At 44.8% G+C, this 17,683-nt stretch overlaps 1 protein-coding gene across 1 annotated transcript in view; it reads left to right on the top strand.

Annotated features, from left to right (window-relative positions):
• ANKRD33B (ankyrin repeat domain 33B) overlaps positions 1-17,376 on the top strand; it is a 105,427-nt gene extending 88,051 nt beyond the window's left edge. Inside the window, exons 3-4 of the mRNA XM_073332340.1 lie at positions 2,481-2,621; positions 15,793-17,376. Of these exons, the coding sequence (XP_073188441.1) occupies positions 2,481-2,621; positions 15,793-16,643 (992 nt within the window). The 3' untranslated portion in view covers positions 16,644-17,376. The remainder of the gene's footprint in view (positions 1-2,480; positions 2,622-15,792) is intronic.
• Positions 17,377-17,683: the final 307 nt, after the last annotated feature.

Here is a 17,683-nt window from a genome sequence, read left to right as displayed (position 1 = left end):
ATAGAGATTTTTTAAAAATTCATTTATTTGTATGTAATGTTATTGTTTTAAATATCCTCACTATTCTGATGTTCTCTAGATATCCCTGGTTGAACAGAAGTGTTTCTGCTACATTGAGGCCTTCAGATTATGCAGAGAGATACTTACAGATCAAGAGGCCAGTCCTGCAAACCTTCTGGGCACAGAGATTCCATTAGTGTTAATTGTCTTCATTGTCCTTATTTGTGGCTTGATCCTGCTTCCACTGAAGTCAATAGGAGTTGTGCCATCGACTGCAACATGAGCAGAATTGGGGCATTGGTTCATGTTATGGGTCCAGTTGAAAATGAGCGTAAATCATTGCAATTCTAATTTGGTATTTTTTTACACCTAGTTTGCACTCACTTTGTACTGAACTAAGTGATGACACAAGGTGCAGAACCACTATGCATTTGGCCTTCAATTTCTTTGATTCTCGCACAATTTAAACTCCTGTTTTAGGTTGTCTATGAAATTGCTTGAGTTTCAAGGAAGTTTCCGGTTACACAAATGGGTTGGTGGGATTTGGCAAACCTCAGAGAAGGCTGAGACTGAAAACATTGTTAACACTACGACTACAGATCTATCTAAAACCATTTAACTGGCAAAAATTTTGCTTTTCCTGCCTTCCAGAAGAAGTGTAGGACTGTGTTGGTGCAAACAACTGCTGAGGAAAACTGCACCAAATGTGCTGCGACAAATTTCTTTTAAAAATTGCTCTGTGTGAATTACAATCTGCTTCAGTAACATTTCTGGATATACTTGACAGCCATGCATCGCAGAATATCCAACTGGACTGCAGAGTGAGATGACAGTACGTTTTTTACAGCTCACAGTAGTTAAGCTGTGATTGTTGCAGCTGCCTGACAGACTGCATTATTATACAAACCATCAAACCATCATAAAATAAATGACAAGTGAAGGGAAAACTGTTTTGAATGAGTCATAATGGCACTAGATGTTTGTCATCTTCTGTTAGTCCAGTTGTAAGGGCTTGATGTTTTAATTGGTCTTCAGGCTGTTAGCTCTGTAACACTTATTATTTTAGCCAGTGATAGTCTTCCAGTGCTTTTCATATCCCTGCTGACACCAGTGACAGTGGCACACAAACCAAAGGAAATGAAAGGCAGCAATGGCCATTTTTGGAGAGTAAAACTTGACAGCAGAACATCAGTCACATTGATTTTACTGTGAAGCCAGTAAAGCTGCCCCACTGGCCTATTGCTAGTGAGTGGCCCAGTGGCTCTCCACAGCCAGGCAGGGAAAGAAATGGTGAAAAAGAGCAAAAAGAGAACACAAATAATCCCTTTGTCTAATATCAACCCACCCAAAGTTCTGTTGAGATTTTCAGCTCTGTCTTGTGCAACCAGAAATTAATCAAACTCGATGATTTTAGAGAACAGGAACCAGCTGTCTGCATATCTCCATGGCAGTATCTTGTCCAGTTCTTTGACAATATGTGCGTACAATGAATAACTTCACACTTGCATCAGACCTTCCATTTTCAAAGAGTTTTAGGGGTCAGTTTGGTTTTCCCACAAGCCCAGTGTATGGGGCAGAATGTCTTTGCACGGCCCTAATAGCAGACCCTGATGATTCTGTGTTTTGGCTTCCTCCATTCCAGCCCTATAACTGGCACAGCCCACATCCCCTAGTGCTGCTGTGCTGGCCGGCACACTGCAGGTGCTGGAACCACACAGCTCCACCTATTCCCTATCCTGTCCCACCAGTATGAATTGGGGGACACATAGTAGCCCCACACAGGCTATTCTTCCCTCTGTGCTACTGTCCACTGTATGGGTAACTGGTACAGGAAAGTCTTACTATGACATGCCACAATGTGGTTCTTAGCTATTCCCCACAAACAACCGCTGAGGTGGGTAAGTAGGAGTGTTATTACATCAGTTTTTATAGAGGGGAAAGCCACACTCAGAGTCAATGTCAGAGCTGGGATTAGAACCCGGGAATTCTAGGCTCCTGTTCCCATGCTCCAGTCAGACCATCATGACACTTTAAGAGTAAATGCTAATGACTGCAGCATGTGAAAAAGGGTGTGAGAGAATGGTATAGTATTAAGTAGCCATGGCTTGCATATTTGATAGCTGCTAGTGGTCAATTTCAAGCAGTTTCAAGTTTCAAGCAGTTTCAAAAGTTTCAAGCAGTCTAAACCTCAGATTTCAGAGTAGCAGCCGTGTTAGTCTGTATTCGCAAAAAGAAAAGGAGGACTGGTGGCACCTGAGAGACTAACCCATTTATCTGAGCATAAGGTTTCGTGAGCTACAGCTCACTTCATCGGATGCATCCGATGAAGTGAGCTGTAGCTCATGAAAGCTCATGCTCAAATAAATGGGTTAGTCTCTCAGGTGCCACCAGTCCTCCTTTTCTAAACCTCAGAGTGATTCTTAACTCTAATATTTTTCAGTAGCGATAACTCTTCTCTCCCTTGTTTTATCCTTCTACAGGGCATATAACCATTACAAACCACTTGTTGAACTATTTTCCTGGTCTTGATGTTGAGAAGAGGAATGTATTTGGATTCACAGCACTGATGAAATCTGCAATGCAAGGCCGAACTGAATGTGTCAGAGCCTTAATGTTGGCAGGTATTTGAAATTCTTTGCTTCATCAGTACTTCTTGCTCTGAATGGGATAGCAGTAAATCTCTGGAAAGCTGGGCCTTTCCAGTATTTACTTTATTGAGCGGCATGGTGGAGCTATTGATACAAATGAAAACAATTTCTGAATGTCTTGTAAATACAGAAGTGAAGCAGTTTTATTTATTAATTATTATTATTGTTACAATAGTACTTGACACTGCTCTTGAATTTCCATCTGAGCAGCTCAGCAGAAATTACAAGCATTCATTGGTTTAGACTTGCATCATCCATGAGAAGTAGATAAGTAAGTTGGGGACTTAAGTGAGGAAGGCATGGCACCCTACAGCCCTGCTAGTGCATCCCAGCCCCTCCACCCCAATCTCAATGCACCCCCAGCTCTGCCAATTCACCCCAACCCTCTGAGCCCCAATCCCCTGCAGCCAAACCTTCCTGTAGCTTAATCCCCTCCAGCGCTGCCAGTGCACCCCAGCACTGCTATGAGTAAGTGGTGGAAGAACATTCATTGAGAAATTGGAAGGTTCTTCGCTGACTGAAAAATGTGTGCTGTATGGCATAGAAATACTTTCTCGTAAACATAAAACAGTCAGTATTGTGGAGCAGAAATCCTGTCTGTGATTTCTCTCCCCAGCCCTGCCACAAACTCCACCCTCCAACCGTTCAGAAATGTGACCAGAAACACCATTCCACTGTCATATAGTTGTCCTTCACTCCAGGGACTGCATGTGAGCCAGGCTGTGGGGGTGGGGGGGGGGAATTAACAATAATAGAAATGTTTGTATGTCAGGGAGTGAAGATTTCAGGGAGATGAGTTCCCTGCTTGTGGTGGGGGGCCTGTATACAGCATTGGGGAGGGGCCAAGTTGGAGGGGGGAATGCAGTGAATGGGTCAGGGCCATGAATAGGGATGTGTGGTGAAGCAGGGCTGGTGTGTGTATGTGTGTTTACATGGGGCGGTGGGGGGCGCTCAGTATGCAAGTCCCAGGACATGATATGTACAGCTGTCTAAATGACCACTAACACCTACCAACACCATATGTTTACCTGTTAAAAAAACTATGAAATTCAATGGCAAAGAACTATGTTAACAAAGAGTTAAGGTTGCTTGGCAGTATGTCGTCATGCCCATGCTCTTTCAACAGTGCCCCAATACACCCCATTAACATAAATACCTTTACTCTGCCAGCCTCACAGTTGTGGAAATGTCCAAATTCTTCACCTCCTTTTACAACCCAGTCACTGTCACCCACCAGGATTCCACCTAACACTATCAAAGGACATAAAGGTAGCACAAGCCACCTTCCCTCTACCCTCTTTGAGCAATGCCTCAATATGCACATGCTCACACTGGCTCTTGGTACTGTAAGATTCAGTCACACACTTAGCCAACTCCCCAGGAAAAACATAACACATATACACTTTAAGAACCACTTCACACCTTTGATAGTCTTTTACCCTGAGGGTACATCTACATTTCAGCTCTGTGATTCCCAGCTCATGTAGACTTAAAGCTAATGTGCTAAAAACATCAATGTAGCTGGGGTTGCATAGGTAGTGGCTTCGGCTATCCACATGGTCCCCCTGGGCACACGCTAGGCAGATAGCCCAAGTCACCCCCTGTGCTGCCCGGGCTACACCGATATGTTTAGCATGCTAGTTTGAGCAGAGGTACCATGGGTACATCTATGCGAACTAGAAATCACAGTCCCACCTCAAATGTAGATATACCATATGTCACACTGTCTGGAGTAGCTCAACACTGAGAGTACCAGCTTCAGGGCAGACTGTCAAAAACAGGGCAGACCCCCCCCCCACGCCCCCCCAAAAAAACTGGTGGTGTGTTCTATAATCAGATTTCACCAACCCAGTAACAAGTGTGAACTCCTTGATCACTATAACAGTCTTACCATGGAGTCACAGACAATGACCTTGACCTCTCCAGTCTATCTTGTCACCCAGGCAAGTTGGACTTCGTGATAAATGGTCACTTACACCAAAAATCACACCATATTCAGGTTGTTTCCAGTTCCAAGAGACCAGTCACTTACCCCAGATCAATTGTTACCCTAGATCTTTCACCAAAGACAGGCTTGTAGCCAATCCTGTAATGAACTATCTAAAGATTTATTAAATAGGAAAAAGAAGTGAGAGTTATTTACAGATTAAAGCAAGCAAAAACATATACATGCAAATGAGTTATTACCTATATCCTGAGAGTCAAAGTGTCTTTTGGGGCATACACAGGAGGTAACCCCTGGGGATCTCTGGCTTCAGTTTGGTGTCTCTAGCCCTGTCAGAGTTCAAACAGGAAAGAGATGGAAAATTTTCCTGAGACTTCTTAAGTCAGGTAAAGCCTAGCAAGGATATGTATCATATTGTTAATGCTGAAAATGTGCAGTATGCAGGAATAAGTTTATCTTGTGAATTTAGTAGTGATACAAGGGTACAAGGGAAAGCTAATGTTCTTCTTTGAGTAGTGTCCCTATGGGTGCTCCACTTTAGGTGTCTGTGTGCCCCTGCACCTCTAAGCGGAGATTTTTGGTAGCAGTCTCCTGTTGAGCCCCCGCATGTGCTCTCCTTCCCTTGTGGTCTGCCTCCAGGCTATTTAGCACTGCAAGGGAGAACCCCCGCTCACTTCCTTCTCTACAGAACGAGCAGTTGTCCCTTCCTTATCTGTGTCATTAGCATAAGTAGTGTTTGTTTTGTTACCTTTGTTCTCCCTAAAAGTACTCAGGCTAGTGTTTTGTTTTATTTATTTTATTCCTTTGGTTTAAAAAGAAAAGAGAAAAAGGAAAAGAATTTCACTTTCCTTCCCTGTCCGGGGGCATTCTCCACCCCCCCCCCCCGCCCCAGACATCTAGTAGACTCATAATTGTTTTTTTTTCAGTTAAAAAGAAAAGACGATGTTTTTCTGCATATTCCTCCCTGCTAGAGGATGATACCCTCTGCCCAGAGGCTTGCCTGGATCTCTCTGCTCCAAGCGGTGCCTCTCCTGCCAGGAGTCAGTTCCTATAATGGCCAGACACTCTCACTGTGCCTGGGAGACCCTCACAGAAGTGCTTTACCTGCCACACCTAAAACTGCAGCCTCACAGGAGCCAGGAGCTGAAGTTAAAATTCTTCCCGATAGAGAAAACACTTCAGTCTGCAGGGGACTCCGGCGGGTGGTGACCCCGGATCATCCCCGGAGCCTTCACTTTCAAAGGGGTCGAGTGGTGAAGAGGAGGAGAGAGAGAGAGAGAAAGAAGAAGCCACAAGCAGACTCCCCCTGGAAAGGCTCCTCCGAGCAACTGGCCAGCCAGAGGGGTGTTCCCCAGTGCAGCCATCTTGGTAGGACAATACCAGCAGAGGAACCTCCTGCTGCGAGCTAAGCGGCAGCTCTGGTTCAGCATGGGGCTTCCTGCTGTGAGCTCTGCCCTGCTCTGAGCTCTGCTCTCCCCACCGACAAGGGGCTTCTGTGAGCTCTGTGCTGCTCTGAGCTCTACTCTGTACCGAGCAGGCACAGTTATCCTACCATCTCGACACGGAGAAGCCCTGCTGTGAGCTCTGCTTGGGCACCAAGACACCAGAGGCTTCCACCCTCACGCTCTGAGGCAACAGTGCCATCCCCAAAGGAGAGGGGACAGTTACTGTACCATCTCTGACAGGGTTCAGAGTAACAGCCGTGTTAGTCTGTCTTCGCAAAAAGAAAAAGAGGACTTGTGGCACCTTAGAGACTAACCAATTTATTTGAGCATGAGCTTTCGTGAGCTACAGCTCACTTCATCGGATGCCACAAGTACTCCTTTTCTTTCTTTGTACCATCTCTAAAAGAGCGGCATAGAGAAACCCTTCAGTACCAGATGCAACAAAACTCCCATCTAGGAAGTGTTCTGCACCTTCCCAACCATTGATACCGACTACAGACACTCCTCTGGGGTTCCGGATGAGCCCATGGTAACACAGGTGCTCGGATACTCTGGAGACCTGTGGCCTCAGTACCCAGGGAGAGACAATTACCATACCGTCTCTAAAAAAGTGGCACCAACAAACTTTTTGTACTGGGCAAAACTCTCATTTAGGGAGTGCTCTGCCCAACTATTGGTACTGACAATGTACCACAGACCCTCCTCTGTGGTACCAAATGAACCCATGGTACTGCATGAGCTCTGGTACCCTGGAGACCTGATGATTGGGGAAGAACCACAATCCCCATTACTTGGTACCAGGACCCCGGTATCAAACACATCCCCGCACCCAGAATTGCTCTTAGCACTGGGCTGTATACTGCCAATACCCCAGTCAGCAGCACCCTTACCCACTGACGAATCTGACACTGGCCAGGAGAAGATCATTCCCTGGCCCCTCAAGGTGGCCCACCACCACACTATAAGGGTCATCCCCAATTCCATCATGCCAACCGCCCGTGCCTGCCTTCCTGCCTCTCCCTCCCAAGGCTATATTGTAACTTTTCGGGTATATACACACACATGGCGCGACCGTCTCTGGTGTCTCTCAGGGAGAATCCACCAGATGGTTTGCTACAGCCTGGCACCTGAGCCAGGGCAGGAGAGCACCTGAGCCAGAACAGGAGACAGCTTTTTCAGAACAGGAAAGAAGGGGGAAGGGGAAAAACAAACAAAACAAAACAAAACCACACCTGAAGAGGAAGCTACCTCTTCAGCCCACTTCTCCTCATCTCTCCCAGATGAGACTGTGCTGCCCACTCCTCATCACTAGGTGAAGATTTAAGAACTTTCTGGATCTTACCAAGAGGGTGGCAGACGAGCTGCAGATTCCCTTACAGGAGGTGGCAGATACACATCACAAGTTGGTGGAAATTCTGCACACTACCTTCTCATCTAGAACTGTCCTCCCAATTAATGAGCTGATTCTAGATCCTACCAAAATCATCTGGCAGAGCCAGCCTCCATCGCACCAACCAGCAACAGAGTGTAAACAAAACAACCCCACATCTCTACCCAAAGAGGCAGGCTTTGTTTTCAACATTCGCAACCCAACTCCATCATAGTGGATGTGGTTAATGCATGAAGCAAGCAACATAATGCCAAGTCAACTCCATATGATCTGGCTTCGCAAGATGGCATATTCATCAACAACATTACTGTTTAGAGTCATAAATTACCAAACTGTCATGGCCAAAACAATTTTGTTAATCTTGGGAAACCCAGGATGTTTCTGAAACATTACTGGAAACACAAAAAGAACAGATTCAGACCATTCTTAGAGAAGGTCAGTTAATAGCCAGACCGGTCCTAGAGACACCACTGGATGTAGCTGTTACAGCTGCCCGCCCAGTCTCCATGACAGTGGTACTGAGGTGGGTTGTGGGGTTTTTTTTTTTGTTCGCTACACCTCTCTAGATTTCCCAAAGAGCTACAGACTTCCAATTTGAAGGGCCAAACTCTTTGCGGAGAAGACAGATTTTCTCTCCACATCTTGAAGGATTCTCGGACCGCACTACACTCCTTAGGAATCTACACTGTGGAACAGAAGAGAAGATATACCTCTCAACCACACCACTGATCACAATCTTCTCAATAATCACCATCTCTGTGCTGTTATGAGCCACAGTGTAAGAGGCCCAGGGCTCAAAAGTGAGAACAGTCTGCACCCCAGTCCATGACCTCTCAAACTGCCTCTTATAAGCACTTTGATGAGCTGGTTGGGGGCCTGAACAACGATACCTTACAGTATCAGCTGCCATCTATACACCTGTCACCCCACTCAGAAGTCACCTTACCTTACTTCACAGCAGTTAGGACCAGTTCTAGAGCAAAGAGATTGATTTCTAGCCCTGAACTTACAGGGTGCCTACTTCCATATCTCAATACAACCATCATACAGGAGATTTCCTACTGCTTACCTTTGGGGCAGGATCATTATAGGTACAGACTGCTCCACACAGGGTAGTCTCCAAGGTTCAGTTCATTGTAATGGCATACTAACCCCAGTACAGTGACTGGACTTTATCAGCACCAACCTGATGCAGTACAAGCGAGAGCGCTCCTCTCACTACCCACATTCACCACCCTGGGACACGTCTCCCTAATATGCTGGGGAGCTCACCTACACAACAACAAGGTTCAGGACAAATAGCCTTCCAGAGAAATGACCTTCCACATCACTCTTTTGGGGTTAGGGGCTGTCAGGAGTGCCTGTGCATAAACTCTGCCTCTCATCAAAAACAACACACAAAAGTTATGATGGACTTAATGTGACCTGTGTGTTTTGTATAAACTGCCAAGGAGCTGCCAGATCTCCCTCTCTCTGCAAGACAGCATTCAAACTTTGGAATTGATGCACCCATCACAATGTGCTCATCTCAGCTGTCTGTCTGCAAGGGATACAGAATGGGATAACCAACAGTCTTAGTTGGAATTTTCTCTCGACAATGAGTGTATACTGAATTCACAGGTGTTTCAAGATACAGCCACCCTTTGGGGAAACATTCACTTGCAGTTGCCCTCATCTTCCCAGCAGACAGGGTCCTCTTGTATACGTTTTCCCAGTTTTTTACCCTATCCAAGATTCTGTTGAAAATTCAATGAAACAAAGCGAGAGTTATTGTGATTGCCCTTCTTGACTATGACAAGTCTGGCTCCCTTACCTGACACAGATGGCAATATGCCCTCCTGTTCCTCTGACGTCAGCCCATTCCTTACCCGCTCTCTCAAAACAATGGGCTGACCCTTCACCCCAAGCCATGGGTCCTCTGCCTCCAGGCTTGGATCTTTCTTTGTTCCAAGGCTTAGCAGCAGAATGCTCTGACAAGCTGAAACACATGTTGCAACACAACCACAAGTTGACCACTCGACATACCTAGCTACAAAATGGAAACAACTCCAAGTTTGTCCCATTCCAAATGGACAGACCCAACCTCATCTTTACTCCCTCTGATTTTGCACTACATTTTAAACTCTCACTCAGCTCCCTCAAGGTACATCTCATGGCGAAAATGGCTTCTCACTTGGAGTTTACTCAACCACTAATGTGTACACTCTTTAAGGGCATTGGGACTCTCTTCCCCCATGTGACACCACCCGCTCCAGCCTGGGACTTTAATCTAGTTCTCAGGGCTTGGACTAGACCTCCCTCCGAGTCCAGGGCAACTTGTTCTCTCTTACACCTGTCCATGACGACAGCATTTCTAATTGCCATCACCTCAACTAGGCACATAGGAGAAATAGCGGCACTGATGGCACACCCATCATTCACGGCCTTTGTCTTTAAATAAATAAATAAAAACAACTCTAAGGCCATATCCCAAGTTTCTCCCTACTTTTTCTGCACTTTCCATATGAATCAAAGATCCAACTCCCTGTTTTTTCCCAAAACCACATTGTGACAACTGGGAGACAATTGTGCATATGCTAGATATTAGAAGGACATTAGCATTCTACTTGAACAGGACTAAGAACTTCAGGAAATCCCCTAAACTCTTCCTTTCGTCCACAGAAAGATCCAAAAGCTCTGTGATATCTGCTCAAAGACTATCCAAATGGGTTTCCAGTTGCATTAATCACTTAGCAAGGGCACAACTTGCTTCCGTCCATACTCACTCCATGAGATCACATCACATTCCATAGGGATACCCCTATCTCCCCAATCTATAGAGCAATGATTGGGGCCTCTGTTCATACTTTTATAGAACTTTATGCGATCACTGAAGATTTGGCCGCTGGCACCATCTTCGACTCCACAGTACTCTCTGTAGTAAAAGACTCTGCTCCAAAGTCGCAGCCTCCAGTGGTGGGTAATGCTCCGGAGTCACCTAAAGTGGAGCACCCACAGGGACACTACTCGAAGAAGAAGAGGAAGTTACTCACCTTGTGCAGTAACGATGGTTCTTCGAGATGTGTGTCCCTATGGGTGCTCCACAACCCGCCCTCCTCTCCTCTACTTTGGAGTTCTCTATAGGGCTCTGTGGTAGAGAAGGAAGTGAGGGGGTTGTGGAGCACCACCCGTGCAGTGCTAAATAGCCTTGAGGCAAACCACGAGGGAGGGAGAGCACATGCATGGGCTCAACGGGACACTGCTACCAAAAATCTCTGATTAGAGGTGCAGGGGCACACAGACACCTAAAGTGGAGCACCCATAGGGACACACATCTAGAAGAACCATCATTACTGCACAAGGTAACTTCCTCGTTTGGGTACCTTATCTCTGCATTTCCATACTTTCCAACAGTAGGTATTTTTAAGAATAGTTTTACAGTAGCTTATGTTAAAGGACCATTGAAGTTTTCAAACATCTGAAGTTCAGGAAGCTTTAAGATCTTCCTCTGACCCCCCCACCCTTCCACCCCAATCCCCACACACTTATATTACTGAGATGTATTTACATTATTAATTCTAGTATTGTGAGGTTTTTAGACTGGCAATTTCAGCTGTGCTTAGAGGTAGTGCATTGTAAATCCTGAAGCTTGCTAGTCATACTGAATACTAAGCAAGTAAGTAATCAGAAAACAGTTGTAAGAAATTTTGTGATGGCATTCTTCAAAGCCATGGATTCCATGATTTTCCATTGTTTGCTTTATTATCATGACTTTCCCTTTCCCCTATGCCCCATAGGAGTGAAGTGGTATCGTTGCTTCAAAGGATGTTGTTGGTATGGTGACATGTCCCCTATGTGCACGAGTATAGTGAGTGAGAAAGCGAGTTTGCCACTGCAGGACAGGACGGGGAAGTTTCTGATGCTAGTGGAATTCCCTGTACAGAATACTGTAGATCAATGGCTCTCAACCTTTCCTGACTACTGTACCCCTTGCAGGAGTCTGATTTGTCTCGTGTACCCCCAAGTTTCACCTCACTTAAAAACTACTTGCTTACAAAAGCAGACATAAAAATACAAGTGCATAGGCACCCTATTGCTGAAAAATGGCTTACTTTCTCATTTTTATCATATCATTATAAAATAATGTAATTGGAATATAAATATTGAACTTATATTTCAGTATATAGTATATAGAGCAGTATAAACAAGACATTGTCTGTATGAAATTTTAGTTTGTACTGACTTCGCTAGTGCTTTTTATGTAGCCTATTGTAAAACTAGGCAAATATTTAGATGAGTTAATGTACCGCCTGGAAAACTTTGTGTAACCCTGGTTGAAAACCACTGCTGTAGATTATAGCCCAGTATGCCAGTTTAAATGGGTGCCTGCCCTGTAGTGCCCACTGCTGACCAAGTGTGGCTTTGCTGAGGCCTGCCTCAGTTTCCTCTTCACTCAGATCCCTTAAAAAGTCCTCATAGTCCAGATATTCATTCCCCTCCCTGGAGCCAATTTATAAAGTCCTGCACAAAGTTTTTCAAAATAGAACTGAAACCTACAAAGTCTTCATCCCAGGTTCCGATGGTCACAGCTCCTCCTCCCTGAGGGTCTGGCTTCCCTTCAGAGTTCAAACACTCTTCTGCACCAGTTCCAAGATGGGCACAGCTCTCCTCTCTGAGGGTCTGTTTTCCTCCCATCCCAGAACCTGTTGCTCGGAGTATGGCCTTCTCCACAGGCTTTCCGGCTGGTGTCTTCCTGCAGGACTCAGGGCCCCGCAGGAGCCTTAAGCCATGCTGTGCCTACAGGCATCTGCCAACTTGTACCTGCAGCCATCTTCCTCTTTAGAAGGCCCAGGTGCCTTTCCTTAAGCGCAACTGGGCAGCAGTTAATCATTCCATGTGCCCTGGACCCTGCTTCCTCTTAAAGGGATCAGTCACCCTGTGACAGCAAACCTTATAATGAGGATGATCAAAGCACTATGGAGTGCTTTCTGCTGTAAATCATGACCGGAAGGTGTTTACTGTGTACATGTATTACGATATTATTAGTGAATTATTCCTGTGACACTGGCAATGCAAGAGCTCAGTACTGGAGACTAACCAAGTTTCCAGCCTGCTTTAGTACTGGGTATAGCAGTCGCATGGGGGAACCTGTAGGGAAAAATGTGATGAATGATTAGAACCCAATTTTCAGAGTGCCGGTTCTTTCTGAAAGTCAGGGTGTTCAGGTTGGGAACCAAAATACTGAGGCAGCCACAGTCACTAGCCACTTTGGAAAATCTTGGCCATAATGTTTAATCTTTAAAAAATGTGAATTCATTTTACATTCCAAAAAGTACATATTAAAGCAGGTTCATTACTGTTCTGCTGTTACTTCCATTGGGCTGCCGCACTGCCAGGGTCACAAATCTTATCACTTCTTAGCAAGATAACCACCTCCAGCAGAAGACATGCAGAAATGCCAACTGTGATTTAAAAATGGAGGGCCAGCTAGTGCTCTCATTTACACCAAAGCTACTCCAGTGAAACCATTGGAGCGGTTGGGGATTTAAACCAGTATAAGAAGCAGAATCTGGACCTTAAATAATACATTTCATGGTGTAGGTCCACAGGGCCAAACCCTGAAAGGGAAAGTGTTGCCTGGCTGAGAGCTTCAGAGTTGACCTGACTAGAGTTCTACTTACTCTAGCACTCTCATATTACTAAACTGAGCAAAATGGGTGCAGTTTTCCTTGAGGAATCCATTTAATTAAAGTCCTGATGCGGCTTTGTTTAGTGGGGCAGGTATTTTTTAAAAGAGATGAATATTTAACCAGAATTTTAGATCCTACTTATTAACAGACCTGCATACATTGAGAAGAAACCCAGTTGTTTGTATATTCTGCCACTAATCAGATAGGCTAAAGGAGCAATGCAGGAAATGTGCGACTTACAACTCGATTTTAATTAAAAAAAATTCATAGTACCCTGGGCATTTTTATTCAGAGGTCTGAAATTCTGATTAATTGGAACTTTGGTGCTTTGGCAGCCCAGCACAAACACAGCAGCAGTGATGTCAGGTATTGCAGATAACAATCTCTTGAGACATGAAACCTCATTAACTGAATATAATATTAATATCCCAAAGTGACACATCTACTCAAATTAGTTGCTTGAAAAACAGGATTCGGGACATGATTTAATCTGAGGAAAATGAGGACTAAAGGCAATGCACACATTTTCTAAAAGAAGACTTGCTAGACCAGCCTTAAATCTGAATGACAAATAGTTCAATGAGACTGCCATAACCTTTGAAAAAGGGCTTGAATATTGATGTCTGACCCAATTGATAAAGTCCCTAGAAATTCAGTTGAATGAGGAATTTGTTTAGGACTGTTTCTGGATTTGCAAAGTAAGTCAGTAGCGTCCTAAGAAAATCTTGTGACACACAAGATTTCATTAGATGAGAAATAAAATCAGCATTGAGTATGCTGCTAAAAGATTTGGATCTCTGTATTTGGTAGATTTCTTTTGTGAGATATAGCTCCAAAAAGAGCTGGGAATGTGTCAATTTGTATTGCTAGAACCTGAAATCATAGAAGAGGCAGCACAAATAGTGAGCCCAATGGACCCTTGTAAATGTTCTCTAATCAATTTGGAGAAATGTATCTGAGTAAGAGGAAACACAGTGTATTTGACTGTGGTTTAGAGTCAGAGTGCAGTTCTTCCATGATTCTATATCCGGAATATATCTGGAGGCAAACACTCTTGGCTTTGTGTTGCCTGTTTGCAAACAAATCCAAGTGGAGATGGCCTCACAAATTGGTTAATCTGTTTAATCATATATCAGAATAGCCACCTCCCCTAACATCGGGGCTGGCTGGATGATATGCCCTGGAATTGTTAATGTTTTGGTTTTGTGTGTGTGTGGTTTTAGGGGTGTGGGGGAAGCATGCGTGGGAGGTTGACCATCAGCAAACTTGATCTGAAAACCCAGGGCCAATTTAAACACATTCAGAATCCACAGCACGTGGTTGGGGGCCCTGTCCTATGTAATAAATCATTCCCACCCTCGGCTTACTATTAAAATGTATGTTGTATGAACACAACAAACAAACAACTCCCATGCAATTTCCTATATTCCCAGAGAGACCTACGTAAGTTGGAGAGGGGAAGGAGTGCAGGCACAGGTGGGGTTGAGGAAAGGTTGGGGGTCCAGGGACTGTCAGGTTAAGGGGACAGGCTGAGAGGGGGAAAGGTGAAGGAACAGGAGGCTGGTGTAGGGGAAGAGAATAGGAGTTCAGAAACAGACAGGCTGATGGGGAGGTGAAGAGTAGACCAGGGCCAAACATCATGGCCTCTACTCTGTCATATTCTTGTTGACCTCTTTACAGCTTTTGATACTGTTAACCAGATTCTTCTTGAAATCCTGTCTGCTGTTATCTTTCAAAATATTGTCCCTATCCTTCTTCTGCTCCTGCTTCTCTGACTGCTTCTGCAGTGTCTCATTTGGTGGGTCCTCCTCTTCTTTCGGTGGGGTCCCACAGAGTTCCGTTTTGGCCCCCTCCCCTTCTTGCTCTGTACCCTGTCTCTGATGATCTTCTCTGCAAAGGTGGCTTTAACTATTCCCTTTGTACAGAATCCTCACTGATCTACTTCTGTTTGCAACCTGTCTCTCTCTACCCTAACCACATCTTGACCTATCTTTCTGATGTCTCCTTGTGGGGTCTGGCCATCAGCTGAAACTTAACATGGCTAAAACTGCGCTTCTGATCTATCACCCACATTCTCCCTTCTTTATCTATCACAGTGGACAGCGCCATCATCCTCCCTGTCACTCAGAGTATGTCTACACCAGAAATGCTCCACTGGCACAGCTGCACCTGCACTGCTGTAGTGTAGGCATTTACTACAGAGACAGAAGGGGTTCTTCCGTTGCTGTATGTCTCATTACTCAGTAGTGACTGGTCCACATATAGGAGAACAGTCTGCTATTGCTGCCAGTTACTCCATTAGCTCAAGTGGGCAGAGGTCTGTGCTGTGGATCTAAAGTTTTCAATCCTATTTGTGACCCATGGGGGAGGGGGGAGGGAGGTCAGTATGGTTCCACATGATGGAATTCGGGTTGTGTGGCGTTTTTTGTTTTATTTTTGGTGTGCTATTTAAAAGTAGGAAATTATATACAAGAAAACCACATTCAAAGCAATAAGGTTGCAAAGTCAAGCACTCAAAAGTCAGGAAATTCCAGAATTGTGTGTGCGCATTATGTTACAGTCTTCAATTACATAATCACATGCAATTTTTCTTGACAGCATCCTTGCTTCATTCAGTTTTGATTATGGCAGTGGGAGTTGAAGTGTGCACGGTATAACCGATCAACGCAAATGTTTTTCCTTTCTCTCCTTTAAGGGGCAGATGTTCACGCGACTGACCCAAGCCGTGGAATGACTTCACGGGAATGGGCTTGTTACACAGGAAGATCAGAAGCAGCCTTCCTCATGCAGAGGCTGATGGACAGGCCATGCCCTGAGCAGTTCTGTGATCAGTATAAGTCAGAATGGCCAAAGATGAAGGAACTTCTTGCCAAGGCCACAGAACCAAAAAGCTGTTTGCAGAGGATCTCAGAGGGTGTGAGGTCAGCAATGTCATTCAGGGCTTCCTGTGGCCCTGAAGAAGATGGCGTCCTTGACCACATGGTTAGGATGACTACAAGTCTAAGCAGCCCCTTTATTGCAGTATCTTGCAGGACTGTGTGCCCAGGGAGCCCACCCTGTGTGGGGAAACGCACACTGGCTGTGCAGGAAATCCTTAGGAAGCAGAGAGCCCAGGAAATCCGATCTCAGGACAGAGACCACATTAGCAGCTATGAGAAATTATTTCAGAACTCCAGAGTCATGCTGGTCCCCAAAAAGAAGGACCGGCGGGCTAGTCTGCAGCCCCTCAGCCTCACAGTAGCTCACATGAACACTGTGGTCACAAGGAAAGCAAGCCTCCTGCCACTGCACCTACTGAGAAGGAGCAGTGTGAGACCAGGATTTGTCATCCCCAAAGTCCGTGTCAACAAGGCTCCTCCACCCACCTACCAACCAGAGAAAGTGAGGAGGAAGAGCAGTGCCAAAGATGGCACTTATCTACAGATTCCCAAATGGAGATACAAAGAGCTAAAGGAGGAGCGGAAGAAGGCAGAGGAACAAGAGAAGAGGAAAGCAGCAGAAGCTCAGAAACTGAGGCAGGGGTCTCCACAGAAAAACAGGACATGACTCAATGGTGGGGATGATGTCAGACATGCCATTGTTAACAGACTGTGCACATCAAAGTAGGGGCAACTAAATTGAATGATGGCCCTATGGCACTGAAATAGCACATGGGCTATCACTGTCTGTATCTGGTGGAGTGAGGAAATCTTGGGGTTGAAGTGTAAAAAATTGTTTGTTTGCCCACTGGCAGAAAATTGAGGTGGTGATTTTTTCCCAAGATTAACAGCTGAGAAACAGCCTTCACTGCATATATGCATGAAAGGGCCATGTTTTGTGTTCATTTTCTACTGGATAAAATTAAGGGCTTCAGCTTTTGATACCAGTCGCTCTCCCTTCCCCTTCGGTAGGACCATATGAATTGCAATGCTTTGTAATAATAATGAAAACCATAAAGAGTTTAAGGTATGCCACAATCTTGGTACAGTAGGTGGAGGGTAATGAATCCAGGGCTATATGTAATGCAGATCTTTTTGAATATGGTAAAGCACTTTATGATTAACATTTTAATTCTGAAAACCAGAGTTTAAGACCTCGAAGGTATCAAACGCTACACATGTACTGTCTGAATGACTATGATTCTTAATGCTATTGGTTTTACTCTTTGAAGATAAAAAATAGCTGCATATCTAATATATACACTGTGTCAACAACTGAGATAATCAGATCCCTACTTGATGTAAATCAACCTGGCTCCATAAACGTCAAAGGTGCTACACCCATTTACACCAGCTGTGGATTTGGCCCAATTTTTTAATGTCATGGTCAACTTTAAGATTTCCCTCCACCCTTACGGTTTTTCCTTTACTTGCTATCGGCCTTCTTCTCTTTTGTCTCAGGGAATGTGTTACTCCACTCTTGTATCATTGCATTTACCTACAAAATCATCGGATGATTGAAGGTCCTTTTACTAAATCTAAGTTTGCCCCTTGGGAATGGTCCAGCATACAGCCAGAAAGGACCAGATGAACACTCAAATAATGAAATTGTCTTCTCCTACCTTCAAGAAGTAGCTCAAGGATAGTGAGTGCAGCAGTACTCTATGA

The sequence above is a fragment of the Lepidochelys kempii genome, chromosome 2, assembly GCF_965140285.1.
Source record: "Lepidochelys kempii isolate rLepKem1 chromosome 2, rLepKem1.hap1, whole genome shotgun sequence".
Taxonomy (NCBI): Eukaryota; Metazoa; Chordata; order Testudines; family Cheloniidae; genus Lepidochelys; species Lepidochelys kempii.
Note: the sequence above shows the minus strand (reverse complement) of the source record. Positions and strands in the feature narration are given on the sequence as shown.